A 15,522-nucleotide genomic window follows, 5' to 3' on the forward strand; every position below is an offset into this window, starting at 1 on the left:
ATTTAAAGTGACAAAGGCATTTCCACTGGCTCTGTGTAATTCTGCATCAGGGCTTGTCAGAGAGCAGAATCAAGGCAAGCACCCAGGGGAGGCTTGAATTGAGCAATAAAAAAAAGGATGTATGAAATGAGAGAACATTAATGTGGTTCATGTACATGTAAAGCAAGAGTTGGTGTCTCGATGTAGCGCACAACATGTTTATTAATCAGGATATTTGAAATACAAAACACATTTGGTTACATTGACAAAACAGGGTTATGGTGCCATCTGCAAGCAGCAATAACATTTATATTTTTTTAGTTAGAAGCATGTTTTGAGAGGAATGAAAGCATTAACCTCAAATACTTGGCACGTTTTTGACCACACATAAGGTATTTGGTGTTTACTGCAGGAACAACACAACATCTGCATACATGTTTTTTTTTTTTTTTTAATATTCGTAAGACTTTTGGTTATATCTGCATCCTTTTCAAACGATATATTATGTATAATAGAAATGGTCAAGTTTACCAAAGATTATGACTATTCCTGACGTTGTATGTTCCCATTTCACCATTTCTATTCCAAAATAATGTCAAAATTTCCTCTAATACTTAACCTCCTTCTCCTCTGACATGTTTACTATAAATCACTTAACTGTATTCTTGTCCTTCCCAAATTCCTTTATTTAAGCCCCTTAAGCCTTAACAATTCATGCCTCTACAAACTTGTCCTTAATACTGTAACTCGTGCTTTCCGGAAAGAGGCACTCCGAATCACACTTCCGCCCTCATGCACAGAGCTGGATGGAGTGATGGAGTGATTGTTGCATTCTTCATGGACGGTCTCTTTGTTGTCCTCACTTAAACTACGACGTTTCTTTGGCTTGTCACCTATCTCATGATCCACCGTCCGGTTGTGTGATTCTTTCTCCCCACTTTGTTCTTCTCTCATCTTTGTATTTTCATCCAGGGCCTGATCAGAAGCTGTGTTCTGAACAGAAGCTCCATGGACAGTTTCTATAACTTCCAACTGTCTGTCTTGTCTTGAGGTGTCTTCATATTCTTTTTGAGGGATTTCTTCATTCACACCACCCTCTTTTGCTGGACTAGCTGATGTGGTTATCGCTGCATTGTCCTGGGTTGAATCTTGGAGTTCATCAATAACTAAGAGACTATTTTCATTGACATCTGATGACAAATGGAGGCTGGAATCCTTGCTCCCTTTGTTACAAGATCTCCCAACATTATAGGCCACTTCGTCCGGCACAGATTCAGTGATAAACAGTTCTTTTTCTTCTTCTGGCGTGGATGACGTTTGGACACTTGGATTCCCATTATTCTTTGTAATATCGGTGTCTGAAATACTAATGTCACAAGCGATCTTATAGAAGAGGGAATGATTCTTTTTCATTTTTTCTAAGCTTTCACTGACTGCAGAAGAGATCTCATTGAAATCATTGAGATCGTCAGAGCTTGCCGGTTGGTTCTCGATGTCTGATATCTCTTCAATGCACAGTGAGTCTATGCTAGGGATCTGCAAAGGTATGAACCCCTGCCACTGGTTGGTAGAGAGGAACCACTTGGTTCTCAGATCGGAGGATTGAAAACCACTTTCGTCATCATCTGCAGCTGGTTCTCCAAGCTTTTGCTCCTCCCAGTCCTTGCAACTTGTAAATTCCTTGCCTCCATCCTTCTGGTAGAAAGTCATAGATGAGATGTGATAGGGTGAAGCTGGACGTTTGATATTAGTTTTGGCAACCCCTGTTCTTCCACTGTGCACTTTGTGCTGGGGTTTGTTCCCAAATTTGACTTGACTTTTAGAATTTTTCATGTGTCTGTCTCTTTCATCTTCATCATGAGATGTTCCACTAGAAAGATAAAGTTCTGAAGAACCTCTGATGTGATCGCAGCTTCTGTAGCCATCGTAGGATTGACGGTCTAAAAAACAGGACCAGAGCAGAATTTTCCAATAAGGTAGTGCATACAGTGTGCTTTTAGTAGATACTTCTATTGCTATGGCAGATTTGTAATAGCTAATGTCCCCTGAAAGGTTAAACTGACGCTCCAAATGTTTTTTTTACACAGAACCATCTGAGAAGTCGTCATTGGAAACAGAAAGGGCAAGTACTTTGAAAAAATAGTTAACAGGTGATTGGATAAACCTTCTGTCTATCAAAGTCTTGCCAAAGCCAGTCAGGAGAAGAACAAACACTTTTCTTCAGCCTTCAGTGCTGTAATTTGCTCTTCCTTCAATGAAGAAATACTATTCAGTTCTAACCGACGCTATTGCAGCATCTACGGTAACCTCATTTTTCAGAAGCCCCCATTGTTGCCTTGAACAAGTCACCTCTCTGTGTCATCACACACACCTGAACCACGCCTGTAGCAGCAATTACCTCTGACAGGACGCTGACTGGTTCGAGCCACAGTGGCTCAAACACAAATGCATTACTTGAAGCCTGAGAAGATTCATTTGAAATAACAATCTTAAAGTGAAATAACAAGCTTAATATGTGATAAAAAATAAAAATAAATATTATACTGTGGAGTTATTTTAGCAACCTGATATTAACTTATTTAGTTTTGTATTGGAAAATGCATACCTAATTTCATCCTTTGTTTTCTAGCTGTGTCAGGGGGTACCTGAGGAACTTCCTGCCCATTCCCCCTGATTGGCAGGTGATCGTCTGCTGTGGCATTCTGTCTGACTGCGCTGATAGATAGATAGATAGATAGATAGATAGATAGATAGATAGATAGATAGATAGATAGATAGGCAAAACCAATTTATGGAGACCTTCACATATGTAAGACATGCATTTAAATACAACCCCCCCCACCCACCCACACACAAACCCACACACACACCCCCACACACACACACACACACACTCACCTTCTTATGACTCTCTCCCGTATTCGTTCTACACGACAAAGTTTGGCCTTTCGCTGCTCAGGGGTCAGACAGTGATCAGGGTCCATGTCAGGGGTCAGGAGGGCAGAGGGCTGTTCATCCGTCTGTTCAAGCAATGTCACATTACCACTCAAAACACAGACCAAACCGTGTTTTTATCACCTTGATACTTCATGACTTTACTTATAATTATGAGGATTGATCATAAACATGACACTTCTGTGTAGACCACAGCTCTAAAACATGGTTAAATCCCAAATAAGTCTATCTGAATTTCTGTTGTTCTTTCTTACCCTGTTATCCAAGCTCGCGCATTTATTTCCTACACTTGCTTGGTCTCCAACTTGATTCCTTGAGGTCTCTGTGGGCTCGGCTCTGCTCGCATCTGACCATGACTCCTTGGAGGACCTCAATATTCCCTGATGCCGCTGCTGCTTGTTTGTCTTTTTGATGGACTGATCATGGTGCATCTCTGCTGAGGGCCACTTCTGATCTGAACCCTCCAGCAACAAGTGCCTGGGTGTCTTGTTCAACAGTTTTTTACTCTGCTCCGCCAATCTTTGCTGCATCTCAGGTGGGATCTGCTCGGGCAGTGGGTTGTCAAGCTCAGGAGGGGGATCCTCAACAGAAACCCGTCTGGCCATAAGAGAGGACGGCAGTACAGCTGTAACAACTCGTGTCACCCTCAAAGGAAATGGGGCCTGAGGAAATACCAAGATAGATTAGCAAATGTATAACAATGGATTCAGTCAGTTAAAGCCTACTCATGAATGTTATGTCAGACCTCCTCTCTTGTCTCTGAACTTTGACATGGAGTAGGTATGGGGGGTTTCTTCCTATTAGTCAACCTCTCCTGATTCCTCTTTATCCGCTCAATCTGCTCTTCTTCACTCATCTTCATCTTCTGAAAAAAGAGATATAAGCTGTGAGTCATTTATGAACCCTGCACCTTAGCAATATGCATGTAGGTAAAGCAAAAAACAGAATCTATCTATTTGCAAATGTTTTTTTTACAGACAGCTGTGTGTTTGTGCAGAGGTGTATGTGTGCATACAGTTGCTAGTTGCATGTTCATATATATGTGTGTGTGTGTGTGTGTATATACTGTATACATATACAGTATATGTATACATACACATATATGTTTATATATGTACACAGTGTGTGTGTGTGTGTGTGTGTGTGTGTGTCCGTGTGTGAGCATGTGAGAAAGGGGGGGTTGGGTGCCAAATATGAAAAGACTGAGCAACTGCAATGAGACACGTGCCTCTGCCTCCACCTCTTGCCTACAACAGGCACTGCAACATGTCCTAATTGCAAGGAAGATGAGAGAATCAAAGAATTGGAATTTGGCTGTGATGGCAATGAGGAAAAAAAATCCCCTTTGACTGCTTCTATTTTGGGAGCGTTTCGGATCACATTGCGTACATCCAGACATAGTTATAACCAGAAAACAGGCCATAATGAAGAATCCAACCTTGCTTGATTGGTTCGATGCATCTTGTGGGATCCACTTTGAACCAGATTCTAAAGATGTAATGAAAACAGATGAAAGAAGAGAAGGATAGAGGGAGTGACAGACAATGGGTGGGAGGAGAGAGTGACAGGAAGAAAGAGAACTATGAGGGTGGAAGACAAAACAATGCTGGACACTGAAAAATTCCTTTTGCATTAAAAAAACTATTTGAGCTGTTTATTATTAGATATGTTAGAAAATACACAATTGCAGGCCATTGTATTAATACAGAGTTTAAGACTTATAAGACCTTTTTAAGGCCATTACGAATGGAATTTAAGACCTTTATCATAACATCTACTAAGCCCTAAATTCAGTTTATTCAGTAATGCTAAGCTTGCACTTCCACAAAGGCGTTTTATATCTGTGGTAAAATCCGAAAGAGACTCCCGCCAATGACGCGAAAGCTGATTGGCTGCAATATACGTTGCATGTTGGGCTCATTTGTAGTTGTACTACAGCAAAATTATATTTGGACATAGCATAGAGCATTTGAGGGAGCGTTGCATAGTATAGGAAAATTAACACCTGTTAAAAGTTATTTAAAACGTAGAACACAATGCATAAATTTCAGAATTTTTAAGAACCTTCAGAAACCCTGTAACATCCCCCTTTCTATGAACTGTGTATTATATGAGTATATCTGTGCAAACCAAACAAGTCTTTTGCTGCTTTCACATTAAGGAGGTCAGGCTGGCTGTTTCCTCTTCTCTGTACAGGCTCAACAGTGTGGCTGTAGATTCCCTAAAAACATAAGCAGAGGAACAAAAGTCAACATTTTTTACCTTGATCATGTTTGTCATTGATAATGTCTATATTTCACACCTCATATGGGGACTCTGTCCAGCCCTGATCCCTGCTCTGGTAGCTTTCCTCTAGCTCCTGGGGTAATGGTGGGCGAATTGGTGGCTCTTGTTCCACATCCTGCAGGGATCATGGTCACAAGGGATATGGTAGAAGATCTTAGTGCATCCATACCAGATTGATACAGACTTAATAGTGCATGTATTGACATGATGATAGACAACACAACCCGATGGACAAACTGAGTCACTTATAACATCTGGAAGAAGGCAGAAAATGGCACAGAAAATTCTGGCTTTCAAATACTGCTGTTGTGTTGATGCAATACAGTATTTCTTTCCATGAGCTAGACGCCAAAGAGGAGAGCAGATTATATAAAGTACTCACAATACAAAGAAATTAACAATAAGTAATATATATACAGTATGTTGTAGGAATTTGGACTAATGTTGTGAATAAAAATCCAAATGTTGCGGCCATACTGTAAGAAAACACCTGCAGGACTCAAAGATGTAGTCATGGACATGACATTGTCATCGGATTAACCTTGGCAGTAAGTGGACAACAATTTCAATTTCAAGGACCTTATTTCCCATCTTTTTGTCTGTCAGGGCAAGTGCTATCTGCTGTTGTAAAATTGAGTTTTTATATACAAGCAAAGACACTTGCCAGGAAGTTCTCATGGTGTTCTGATACTGCAAAGGTACTATGCTCCATATTTAAATAATTTCTAGTGAACTCTTTGTTCACTCATGCCTCTATATTGTTCTGTTTAGAGTATGTATATATTGTGTGTATGTATTAGTGTGTTTATTTCTTGTTTGGTTGTTTTGTATGTGTAAGCACAGTGTGAGCAACAATGCCCCAAAGAAATATTCCTCGTATGTGTCCTCATACCTGGCGAATAAAGCTGATTCTGATTCTGATTCTGATTCTGATAAACCTCTTTAGAGGATGTTGTACTGCATTTTACACTGCCCCCTTGTGGGTCAAGTTTAAAAAGGCAAGCTTCAATAAGCTGTGGGTCGCTTATAATGATGGCTTGCGCATTCTACTAAGGAAACCTACCTGGTGCAGGGCAAGTGAATTGTTTTGTCAAGCTGGAGTTATCACATTCTGTGCTTGAGGAATCTAATGTATAAATGTACTGGTCGCCTTAATTCTTCTTGTAACTCTGTTATTTTACAACTGATTGACTCGAGGTTCAGTGCTGTGCAATACCACTCACCCTCATGGGATTACTGGTATAGCTGTCTTCTTTAACTTGTATCTGTCCCTTTTAATTGTGTTGTATGTTTTTCTTAAGTCTAAAAATAATGTATCTATCTATCTATCTATCTATCTATCTATCTATCTATCTATCTATCTATCTATCTATCTATCTATCTATCTATCTAATAACAGAAAGTAAATGTCAGAGGTCGCTGACAAAGGAACAACGGCCAGGAGTCGTACCATTGGAAGTCCACTCTGCAGCCTCTCTGTGGGAGAGCCAGGGGATCCAGGATGTGGAGATGTTGGCTGGAACACTGAGGGGAAGACAGTACAGGTCACGTACGTGTTGACACTGTTTATCTATTTTCAGGTTTCATGTGCATAACCAAGATGAGCAAGGTCACTTTGGCGGCCTCAAATAGAAGCAAGAAGTAATTGTTTGATCTTTCAAGACTTTAAAACCGAACACCAAAACAATGAAACAACCCTTTATTTGTGTTGCTCCACGGGCATAATTATACAGACTTCTACACAGACGCTCAGCACGGCAGGGAGGGAGCGCTGAAGCTTACTGTGATGCCTCTGTAGTCCCAGCAGGAAGCGGAAGTGATCCCTGTTGATCTTTAGTCCGGCTAGGATGTCCTCCATCATCCACAGCTCTCTCTGGGCCTGAGACTGGTCCTAAAAAAAAGGGAAAGAAAGAAAAGATATGACTTCTGAAATATCTTCAGGCATGATGAACCTTAACGACATGCAGCAAATGACATGTAGCAAACAGCCGCATCGAGGAGTAAACCCCTGCATGGGGGTGGGATCTACCAGGTGAGCTACACAGGTGCCCGAACCTTCATGTTTTGTAGTAAGACATTTATGACTTTAAAGTCAGCGGCTAAAAACTTTAAACACACACATATCACACATTATCATATTTCAAATACCTGTGGCACTCCAAAGTTGCAGATGTGCTGAAGGTGTGAACGGATAACCGACAATTCACTTTCCATTCTCTCATATTGACTCCACACCCTCTCCATTTCCTGAATAAAAGGATTTTAAGACTTATATATTTGTATAATATAAAAAACATAATGAATATAAAAAACAAGTAAATTAACAGTAGATTCTGCAGTTTATGTACATATCACAGCCAATAAACGCATGTAGAGCCATTGCCATTCTGGTTCCCTGCCCTTTGTGCTTATTACACACCAATGATACATCACACATTCTGGCTCGGATTGTGACCAGTTCTTCCTGGAGCAAAGCCTTCTGGGCCAGTGCTTCTTCCTGGGCCCGGGGCCCCTGGCTTTTCCACTCCTCCAGCTGCAGTCTGGACACCTCTAATGCACACTGGACGCTGTCCTGCAACAAGAAAAGTCTTTATCATTTTTTTTTCATTCTTAAACCAGTCACAATACTGTTTGCTATTTATAATTTCAATAGCCTTACATTTGTAGTCTTATGTTGTAATTACTCACCTTATCCATCTGTAGCTGTGCCAGTTCTACAGACAGAGACTGGAGCAGCTTGTCACACCCACATAGCCTCGTCAACACAACCTGAAGAGGGAAAATCTAAAGCAAAACTCAAAGAGAAACATTTAATGATGGCATTGTACTCTGGTGACAGTTACAGAACACTGTGAATACTCACGTCTGAATCACTTTCAAGAGGCCTGATTGGTGGGATTTCCCTCGGGTCCGGCTTCTGGACCTAAAATGCATAATTTTGTTAAAAAGTGCTTTTTTAAATCATAAAAAAGTGTTTTTTGATATGGCTACCGGTGTACCAGGTTTTTTATTAGATCATTTTGGAACATGGTTTTCTGCAATCCTTTGTCCTTCGCTTAAGTTAGGTGAATGCTTGAATGTTTCAATTTTTAATGATCTTTCAAAAGAGCACAGCACAAGCTTCAGCCCTCTGGGTGAGACAAACAGAGGCCCCAGCCTTTGATATTGTACAGAATATTAAGACACGTTTGCAATTTGGCATTTCGTTTTTTGTAGCATGATCGCGGCAAATCTAATCATAATTAGGCAAAGATATTACACACAGTAAAAACAAGATGACAGCATAAGATTTATTAGTCAAAAATAAAAACCACCACAGTAAGCATTCGTGACAAGATAGCACAGTGACACGCACATCAAAAGGTCAGTGACAAACAGTACACAGAACATGTCAGAAGGACTACAAAAACCCCGCTGCTCATATTGATGCAAATTAGTCTGCATGGTTAGAGACAACACAAACAATATTTTTTTGGAGACTTACAAACAACACAACATAGGTTTAAAGTTGAACCACACAAGACACCACAGGAACACAAGGCGCAGCAAAGAGGGCTGTACCATAGGTGGCGGTAGCACATGGACAGATAAATTGCTGCGGTGATGGTGATGATGGTGGTGGTGGTGGTGGTGTGGGGGGTGGGGAGCGTGTGCAGATCTCGATGTGGGGGGTAAAGGGGGCAGTAAGTCTGCATGCGCCCCTGCGGAGTAGCTCTGAAGGAAGAGACAGTGTGTGGATGATAAGAACAGAGAACACATGGCATTATACAAAACACACCGTGCTGCTGCACACTAGTCTGGGTGTTTGCTGTAAATGTGTTGTTCAAACTATAATCACCTTTCCTAAAGATCGTCTCCCACTTGAGATATGATGCACAGACCCATAGGTAGGTATAGGCTGTGAACAATTAAAAGATATGAGTAACATGAGATGTTTGAATAATGTTGAAGGGACAGTTCACCCCAAAATCAAAAAATACATCTTTTTCCTTATACCCGTAGTGCTATTTATCATCTAAATTGTCTATGTGTAAGTTACCCAGTGTTAGAGATATTGGCCGTAAAGATGTCTGCCTTCCCTCGGATGTAATAAAACTTACAAGGCACTGAAATTGAGAATCTCAAAGCACCAGAAAAGTACACTTGAAAACAAACTAACAGCAATGTCTCTTTCTAGAATGCATATCAAAATAATTCAGACCTGGTTGCGAGTAGTTTCATCTAGGAACTATTTTTTTATACTGAACCACACACACCAACTGTATCAGGAGAAGGAAGAGAAGGAAGCTTGCTCATAGATGTGTTCCTTGCTGCTGGCTCACCTTACAGCTCAGCCGAGGAGGACGCCTTTAACGTTTACATCCCACTATTACTTTTACTATTACTCACTATTGGCAGGTGTAGGAGTTTTCATTATATTTGAAAGAAGGCAGACATCTGTGAGGCCGATGCAAGGGCTAGGACAAAATCAGATCTCATGATGGAATATTTTTACAACAAGAATGTAGATAAATAATCAGCAATAATGTGGATATGACTAAGTGGAGAAAGACAATCAACTAGTAAGTGTGGTAAATTGACATCACTTCAATGCAGCCTGTAAAACCAGAGAAAGGTTTGCCATATTACAATATTCAAAATCTGAGATGATATCTAGTCATATATCGATATAATATTGATACGTTGCCCAAGTACAGGTAAGACGGAATTGATCTTGGAATAAACTGTTCCTTTAAAGGTCTACTCCAGTAAATAATTATTGCACTTCCATAAAGCTGGGGGACAAATGACATGAATATTGATATTTTTTATAACCCATGCTATTGGAGTATATTTAATAATCAAGATAAACCAAACTGGTCCTGACCTTGCTAAGGTTTTGCCACCTCTCCGTGACTGGAGTGTTAGGAGTGGATTTGAACTCCAGGTTAGGCGAGGCAGGTGCGTAGTACAGGGTTTGTGGCAACATGCCCGAGTCATCGTGAGGTCGAATGTCAACCCTTCCCACTGGTGTATGAGGTCGTGACCCCAGCTGACCTCTTGAGTTTAAAGAACCCGAACGCATCTGAGTGGGTGGTGTTGTGTTTTGGTCAGGAAGAGAGTCTTCCTCTTGGTGTGGACCACAGGCTTTTCTGCTAAACCCAGAAGGGCTGGGTGTTCTGTTTTAAGAGAAAACAGAACAGAAATGCCAAAGCTGATCATTTCTTGCTCCAAGTAAATTACTGGGATTTAAATATGTGCCATTCACACACACAGATTTGGCAACCTGCTGTTTCTCTGACGCACACTCCGCCTCCCCCTCTGCTCTGAGTGCGATGTCCCCATCCTGAGATGACTCGGTTCGCTCAGAGTCCTGTTGATGTGCCTGTGTCTTTGGGAGGGACCCTCCCCATCAGAGGGGGGTTTAGGGAAGTCCACCGATTCACTGCTGCCACCCATTTGTGTGAAATCCTGATAACTTGAGCAACGCCTAAAATGGTCAGATATGCAGCATTAAAAAGGCCCGATCATGAAATATGTTTGACTTTCACTGTTTACCTCCTTTTGTACACAGTGAAACGTCCTTTACCTGTTCAGGGAGCAGTTTGGCTCCATTGCAGCAGACTGACTGAGGGCTCGGACCCAACCCAACATGTCCTCCTGAGTGTCAGCACTGAAGAAATAAGAGCGCATTCCCTGGTGTACCACCTAGTTTTACATAAAGCATTCACAATGTTATTATTGCCCTCATAAAGGATCCTTGGTTGAAGTGAAGGTAATGAATTAGATAAAACTGATTGACCAAAATACTGAAACCCCAAATAGAAATTTTGCTTTAATTTTTGGCTACTTAGATGCATAATGAGAGACAAATGGAGTAATAATAGTTCCTGTAGAATAGTCTATTTTGGTTATCAACAACAGCAGCTCTAAAAGGCAAGACCTCAAATCAAATGCCAACAAGTTATTCATTGATACCTTGAAGGTGAACTTCCTGTTCTTGCATTCCCGCGGTGTGCAGAACAGGATTTTGTAGCTCGGCAGTGGGATGCTGCCCAGCACAGATTCTTCTCTACTGTCTAACGGAGGACAGAAAGGAAGTGAATGAAAAAAGAGATTCACTGTTGTACAGTCAGAGGTCATCAAAGTGTTTCATTCTAGACAAAAGGCTGAGCCACAAGCGGTGTACCTTTGTAGTAAAACAGACAGAAGTTGGAGAGGACAAACCATCTTCTCTTCCATAGTTTCAATCCAGAGCTGTCCTGCAGAAAGGAGATTCATTAGGGGTTGCTCTTTGCTTAACTCTCTCTTCTACATGCAACGTTGAAGTTATAAATTGTTAAGCACACCGTGTTTGGAACATTACTTTTTTGTTGAGCCATCCTCTGATGACCACAGGGCAGTTGGGGTCTCTCTTGGCAGCCTGACATCTTTTCCCAAATGTTTGTAGCTTTCCGTTGCTTTCCTGTTCCCCGCAGAGGGAGTCATATACATTGGTACGCATCAACAGTTTCATAGTAAGCAGTCCAAATGTGCACAGAATGACAATATGAAAATGTAAAACAAACCTTTATGACTGGAAAGTAGGAAATGGTGGCCACGCTGGATGCTTGGCTTACTCTATCCTGGTCATCCATTCTGCAGCATGAAACAGAAATATTAAGACTGCAGTTAAAAACAGTCAGATGGATTACCATAAAAAAGGAGAGGAAGATGAGGTAATTAGAGCTGGGTGCAAATGTAACATCCAAAATGACAATGTCTGCACCCAAACTAAAGCCTAACATGAACTTCAACCTGTTTTTCCATGTACAGGTGTGTTTATAAGAGTATAGCTTCATCAAGATAGTTCAGTATTTACCTACACAAATACAAATACACTAAATATCTCGATTGTAATGGATTTTTTGAAGTACTAAAATCACATAAAACTTTCTTTAACCTCCCCCCTCTCTGGCAGATGCAAGAAATCCCTGCGCACAAAAACAACCAGACACAAGAACAGCTTCTTTCCCACTGCCATCACTCTACTGAACTGCGGATAGGAGGGGTCATCCCCACTTTGGTCACTCACCCACTTCTCTACACATTACATAATCATCATTAAAACATACATCTTGCACACTACTTTGCATTGTTACTTTTTGCACTCTACCCACTCCATGTGTACTTGTCTTGATATAACGTCTTATTTTTATATTTGTACATCCTGTTGAGATGTGCCTATATGTATGTTGTTGTCTCTATTGTACTGTGTGTGTCCATATGACTATTTGTCCATACATAGAGAATTAACACCTACCAAAGTCCTTATGTATGTAACTGTTGTTGGCCAATAAATCTGATTCTGATGATAAAAGATTCACACATAGTTTACCAAAACCTCTGAACAAACACCTGGTTTCCTTAATGATACAAAAATGTCAAAACAAAATGAATTTGCATGTTACATAACCATCTCTGAACAGTTCCCTATAGCGAATCTCTGCTTAAACATTTGAATGTACTGGTGTCTCTGAGTGAGGCTGAGACATGAGGCCTTACCAATACCATCTGAACCAGAGTCTCCCTCTGTAGAAGCAGTCAGTCACTCCCATGAGCAGCACCCTGTAAACCACAGAGCATTTGCCACATTCCCATATAGTTGAAATTTTTTTCCCGGTCAACTGTTCACCCTCTCTTGGTGACTTGGTGTTGTTGCTCTCCCACTTCCAACAAAAACTCTCCCACAATTCTATTCTGAGCCACAACAGGCTGGTGCGCATCCCCACCACGAAACTGACAGGTGACAGCTGCATCGCCGTGGTAGCAGGGAGGGGCCAGGGACTGTGTGAAAACCAATCTGGCAGCAGGGACGGGCTGGTATGAGAGACGAGATTTGGAATGTGTCCCAAACTGCAGGACTGCAGCTTTGACTGCTGAGGACAGAGAACCAAAATAAAAGAGTGTTGTGCCGGAAACGTAAAGTGGCCTGTTGAAGATAAACGGTGTAGGGAGGAGTGGGCGTCACTGTGTCACAGGTTTGTGTGGTTCTGTAGAGTCATGCTGTCTCAACAGGATCACAAGGTTTAATCAGCACATTTCTCATATGATTGTTATTCAAGTAAAACTTTGTTATTTGAGTTATAGTTTTTGCTACTCACATGCTTGGCTCATTATTTCTAGATGTGCAGAATATATTTTTTCTTGTGTTTAGTTTTGCATTGCCAGACCCTTAAAATGACATATATGCAAAATTAGATCTGATATATCTTCTTAAAATCCTTTTTTAGGTCTTAAATTGCTACTTAAAGTATTTCTTGAATTTCATTTTGTATTTTTCTTAAATTTCTACTTACTACAAAACTGATTGCTGTATGTGCATATAATTTTTAAATTTACATTTAGATGTTTTGAACAATACTTTTGTTTATTTATTTATTTATTTATTTATGGATTCATGCTACACTACTTTATGTGTTCCCTGTACTGTATGTATGTGCCGTATTTGCATTTTATGTATGCATAGATGCATGTACTGTGTGTATAATGTAATAAAGTAATCACTTCATTTGCAGACTCACTTGACTAAGAAAAATGTATTCTTAATTAAACTAAATATCAGCAACTTAAGTTTATAAGTACCTGTTATAGCTGCGTTAGAAAGATTCATTTTACAGCTTGTCTAAACTGTACACTTATTGTTGACCCCCATGATACAACAGCACAGATGAACTTGAAGATAGAAATTCATGAGAAACATCTTACATCTCCACAAGCACAGACTGCCGCAGTCTAGGTCCGCAACGACCACAATCCTCTGTGAGTAAGACTTTGAGTAAATAAGGGAAAACAATCAAGCCTTTATGAGAGATGAGAGCAGACACTAACAACCTCATAGCCGCTGGAGGTTACGTGGGTGAGGTGAACTATTTGGAAAATCTCCTTCTCAATCAGTGGGTCACTTTCTTGGGTAGGAGAAGACTTAAAATGCTAAAGAGGGATTGAGGGAAGGACAAATGGTGGGTCTGTTCACCACACAGAGTGTGCTTTGTGGAGCCCATAGACTCTGGAGCATCATGTGAAGTTGGAAACAGAGCATGTTGAATAAAATATCTTCCCTCTGTTTTAACAAAAACATTTGCATACCTCCTACATTCTCGACATGTATTTTAATGTCAACCAAAACATTACTATACGTTTAACCTTGATATGTAAAGTGGTGATGTCACAGCTATTCATTTGGCAACCTCACGTCAGGATGTGGGATTATTGCACACGGCGTATTTCATATATCTTCCTGCAGTGAAGGGTTATAGGAGGCATACACGTTGCTGGGTAAATACAGCTAGACTATCACACCTCGGCAAAGCTGAGAAAAAGTCCCCCAGGAAGTCTGTCGTAGCCCAGCCACAGATAGTACATCACATCGCTGTTCATATTACTGCTAACCTTGATCAAAAGCCATCCTTTTTGTTCAATTTATACTGTAAACTTATATGAATGGAAATACCGGATTACTAAAGCAACAATAAAATAAACTCAAACATACTGTATCTCTGTAGCAATACAATATATTATAATGAATGTTCAAATACTACTTAGAATGACCTAAGACATAAATCATAATGAAGATGCCATATTGCTGTACCTGACTAATTGTGCCCGCCTGCTGACTGCTTCGAGCTCCATCACTTGGCACTCTTCCTCACAGCATCTCCTCAGGCTTGGCTGCCCTCTTCCTGAATAGCAAAAGCTCTTGTTGTCCAAACAGCCACCACCCTCCCCTGCTTTACTCCGATGTACTACTTCTCTCCTTTCCTGTGAACCTGCCTATCCGTTTTTCACTCTTTCCCTCTGTTCCAACTTGTAGCTGCAGCGTTTGTCCAATGATCTACCTACGCTGGCTGTTAACACTCTTCTGTACTTTAACAGTGCACTCTCTGTCAGCCCCCCCCCCCCTACTTCAGTGTCCCTCCTTCTCACACTGCCCTCGACAGCCTCTCTGTCTTTTGCCGAGTGTGGGTTTGTGAGTTAGGAATTTATTTACTTAAAAAAACAGCTGTTCTCCCTTTTTTCTCTGCTTTGTTTGAATTTCTTTTATCGGCTATCTGGCCTTAGCTTTGTGACGATTAATGTTTGGGATGCTTGACAAAGGTCTAACCATTAAGAGTATGAAGGGTGTGCTCTGACATGTGAGTGCAAAGGCTCAAAGGCTTTATGTTACTGCACTTTCAAACTGATAAACACAACTTGCTAAATGCAGCAAATAATCAAACCACGGTGCAATAATTGTATATTGAAGTCATAATAGATCAATGAAATGATTCACTAATCTGAGTT

General features: G+C 40.7%; 1 protein-coding gene across 4 annotated transcripts; it reads right to left on the bottom strand.

Annotated features, from left to right (window-relative positions):
* Positions 1 to 81: 81 nt before the first annotated feature.
* On the bottom strand, positions 82 to 15,138 carry si:ch211-234p6.5 (pleckstrin homology domain-containing family A member 4). 4 transcript variants are annotated; one of them, XM_034860738.1, is made up of 24 exons: positions 14,831 to 15,136; positions 11,769 to 11,838; positions 11,567 to 11,665; positions 11,390 to 11,462; positions 11,179 to 11,279; positions 10,790 to 10,908; positions 10,487 to 10,690; positions 10,088 to 10,379; positions 9,059 to 9,118; positions 8,782 to 8,934; positions 8,084 to 8,143; positions 7,909 to 7,989; positions 7,640 to 7,792; positions 7,369 to 7,467; positions 7,003 to 7,111; positions 6,671 to 6,744; positions 5,237 to 5,335; positions 5,065 to 5,155; positions 4,373 to 4,422; positions 3,680 to 3,799; positions 3,189 to 3,596; positions 2,878 to 2,999; positions 2,585 to 2,694; positions 82 to 1,919 (listed from the first exon to the last, which is right to left on the bottom strand). In XM_034860738.1, exons 1-24 carry the CDS (start codon positions 14,869 to 14,871, stop codon positions 700 to 702), a joined length of 4,008 nt encoding a protein of 1,335 aa, XP_034716629.1. In that variant the 5' UTR covers positions 14,872 to 15,136; the 3' UTR covers positions 82 to 699. The 4 variants fall into 4 exon arrangements, with proteins under 4 accessions (XP_034716629.1, XP_034716630.1, XP_034716631.1 ...); XM_034860739.1 differs by lacking the exon at positions 14,831 to 15,136 and adding an exon at positions 12,745 to 13,268; XM_034860741.1 differs by having other exon boundaries at positions 1,773 to 1,919; positions 2,585 to 2,689; positions 14,831 to 15,138.
* Positions 15,139 to 15,522: the final 384 nt, after the last annotated feature.

Source organism: Etheostoma cragini, chromosome 21 (genome assembly GCF_013103735.1).
Source record: "Etheostoma cragini isolate CJK2018 chromosome 21, CSU_Ecrag_1.0, whole genome shotgun sequence".
In the NCBI taxonomy this organism is placed as follows: domain Eukaryota; kingdom Metazoa; phylum Chordata; class Actinopteri; order Perciformes; family Percidae; genus Etheostoma; species Etheostoma cragini.

Excerpts from the sequence above, each read along its gene's own strand:
- si:ch211-234p6.5 (XM_034860738.1), bottom strand. The coding sequence starts at position 14,871 with ATGGAGCTCGAAGCAGTCAGCAGGCGGGCACAATTAGTCAG. Across the intron at positions 8,935-9,058 it reads GGAGACGATCTTTAGGAAAG|AGCTACTCCGCAGGGGCGCA; the intron begins GTGATTATAGTT and ends CTCTTCCTTCAG. Across the intron at positions 7,793-7,908 it reads CACAGCTACAGATGGATAAG|GACAGCGTCCAGTGTGCATT; the intron begins GTGAGTAATTAC and ends TTCTTGTTGCAG.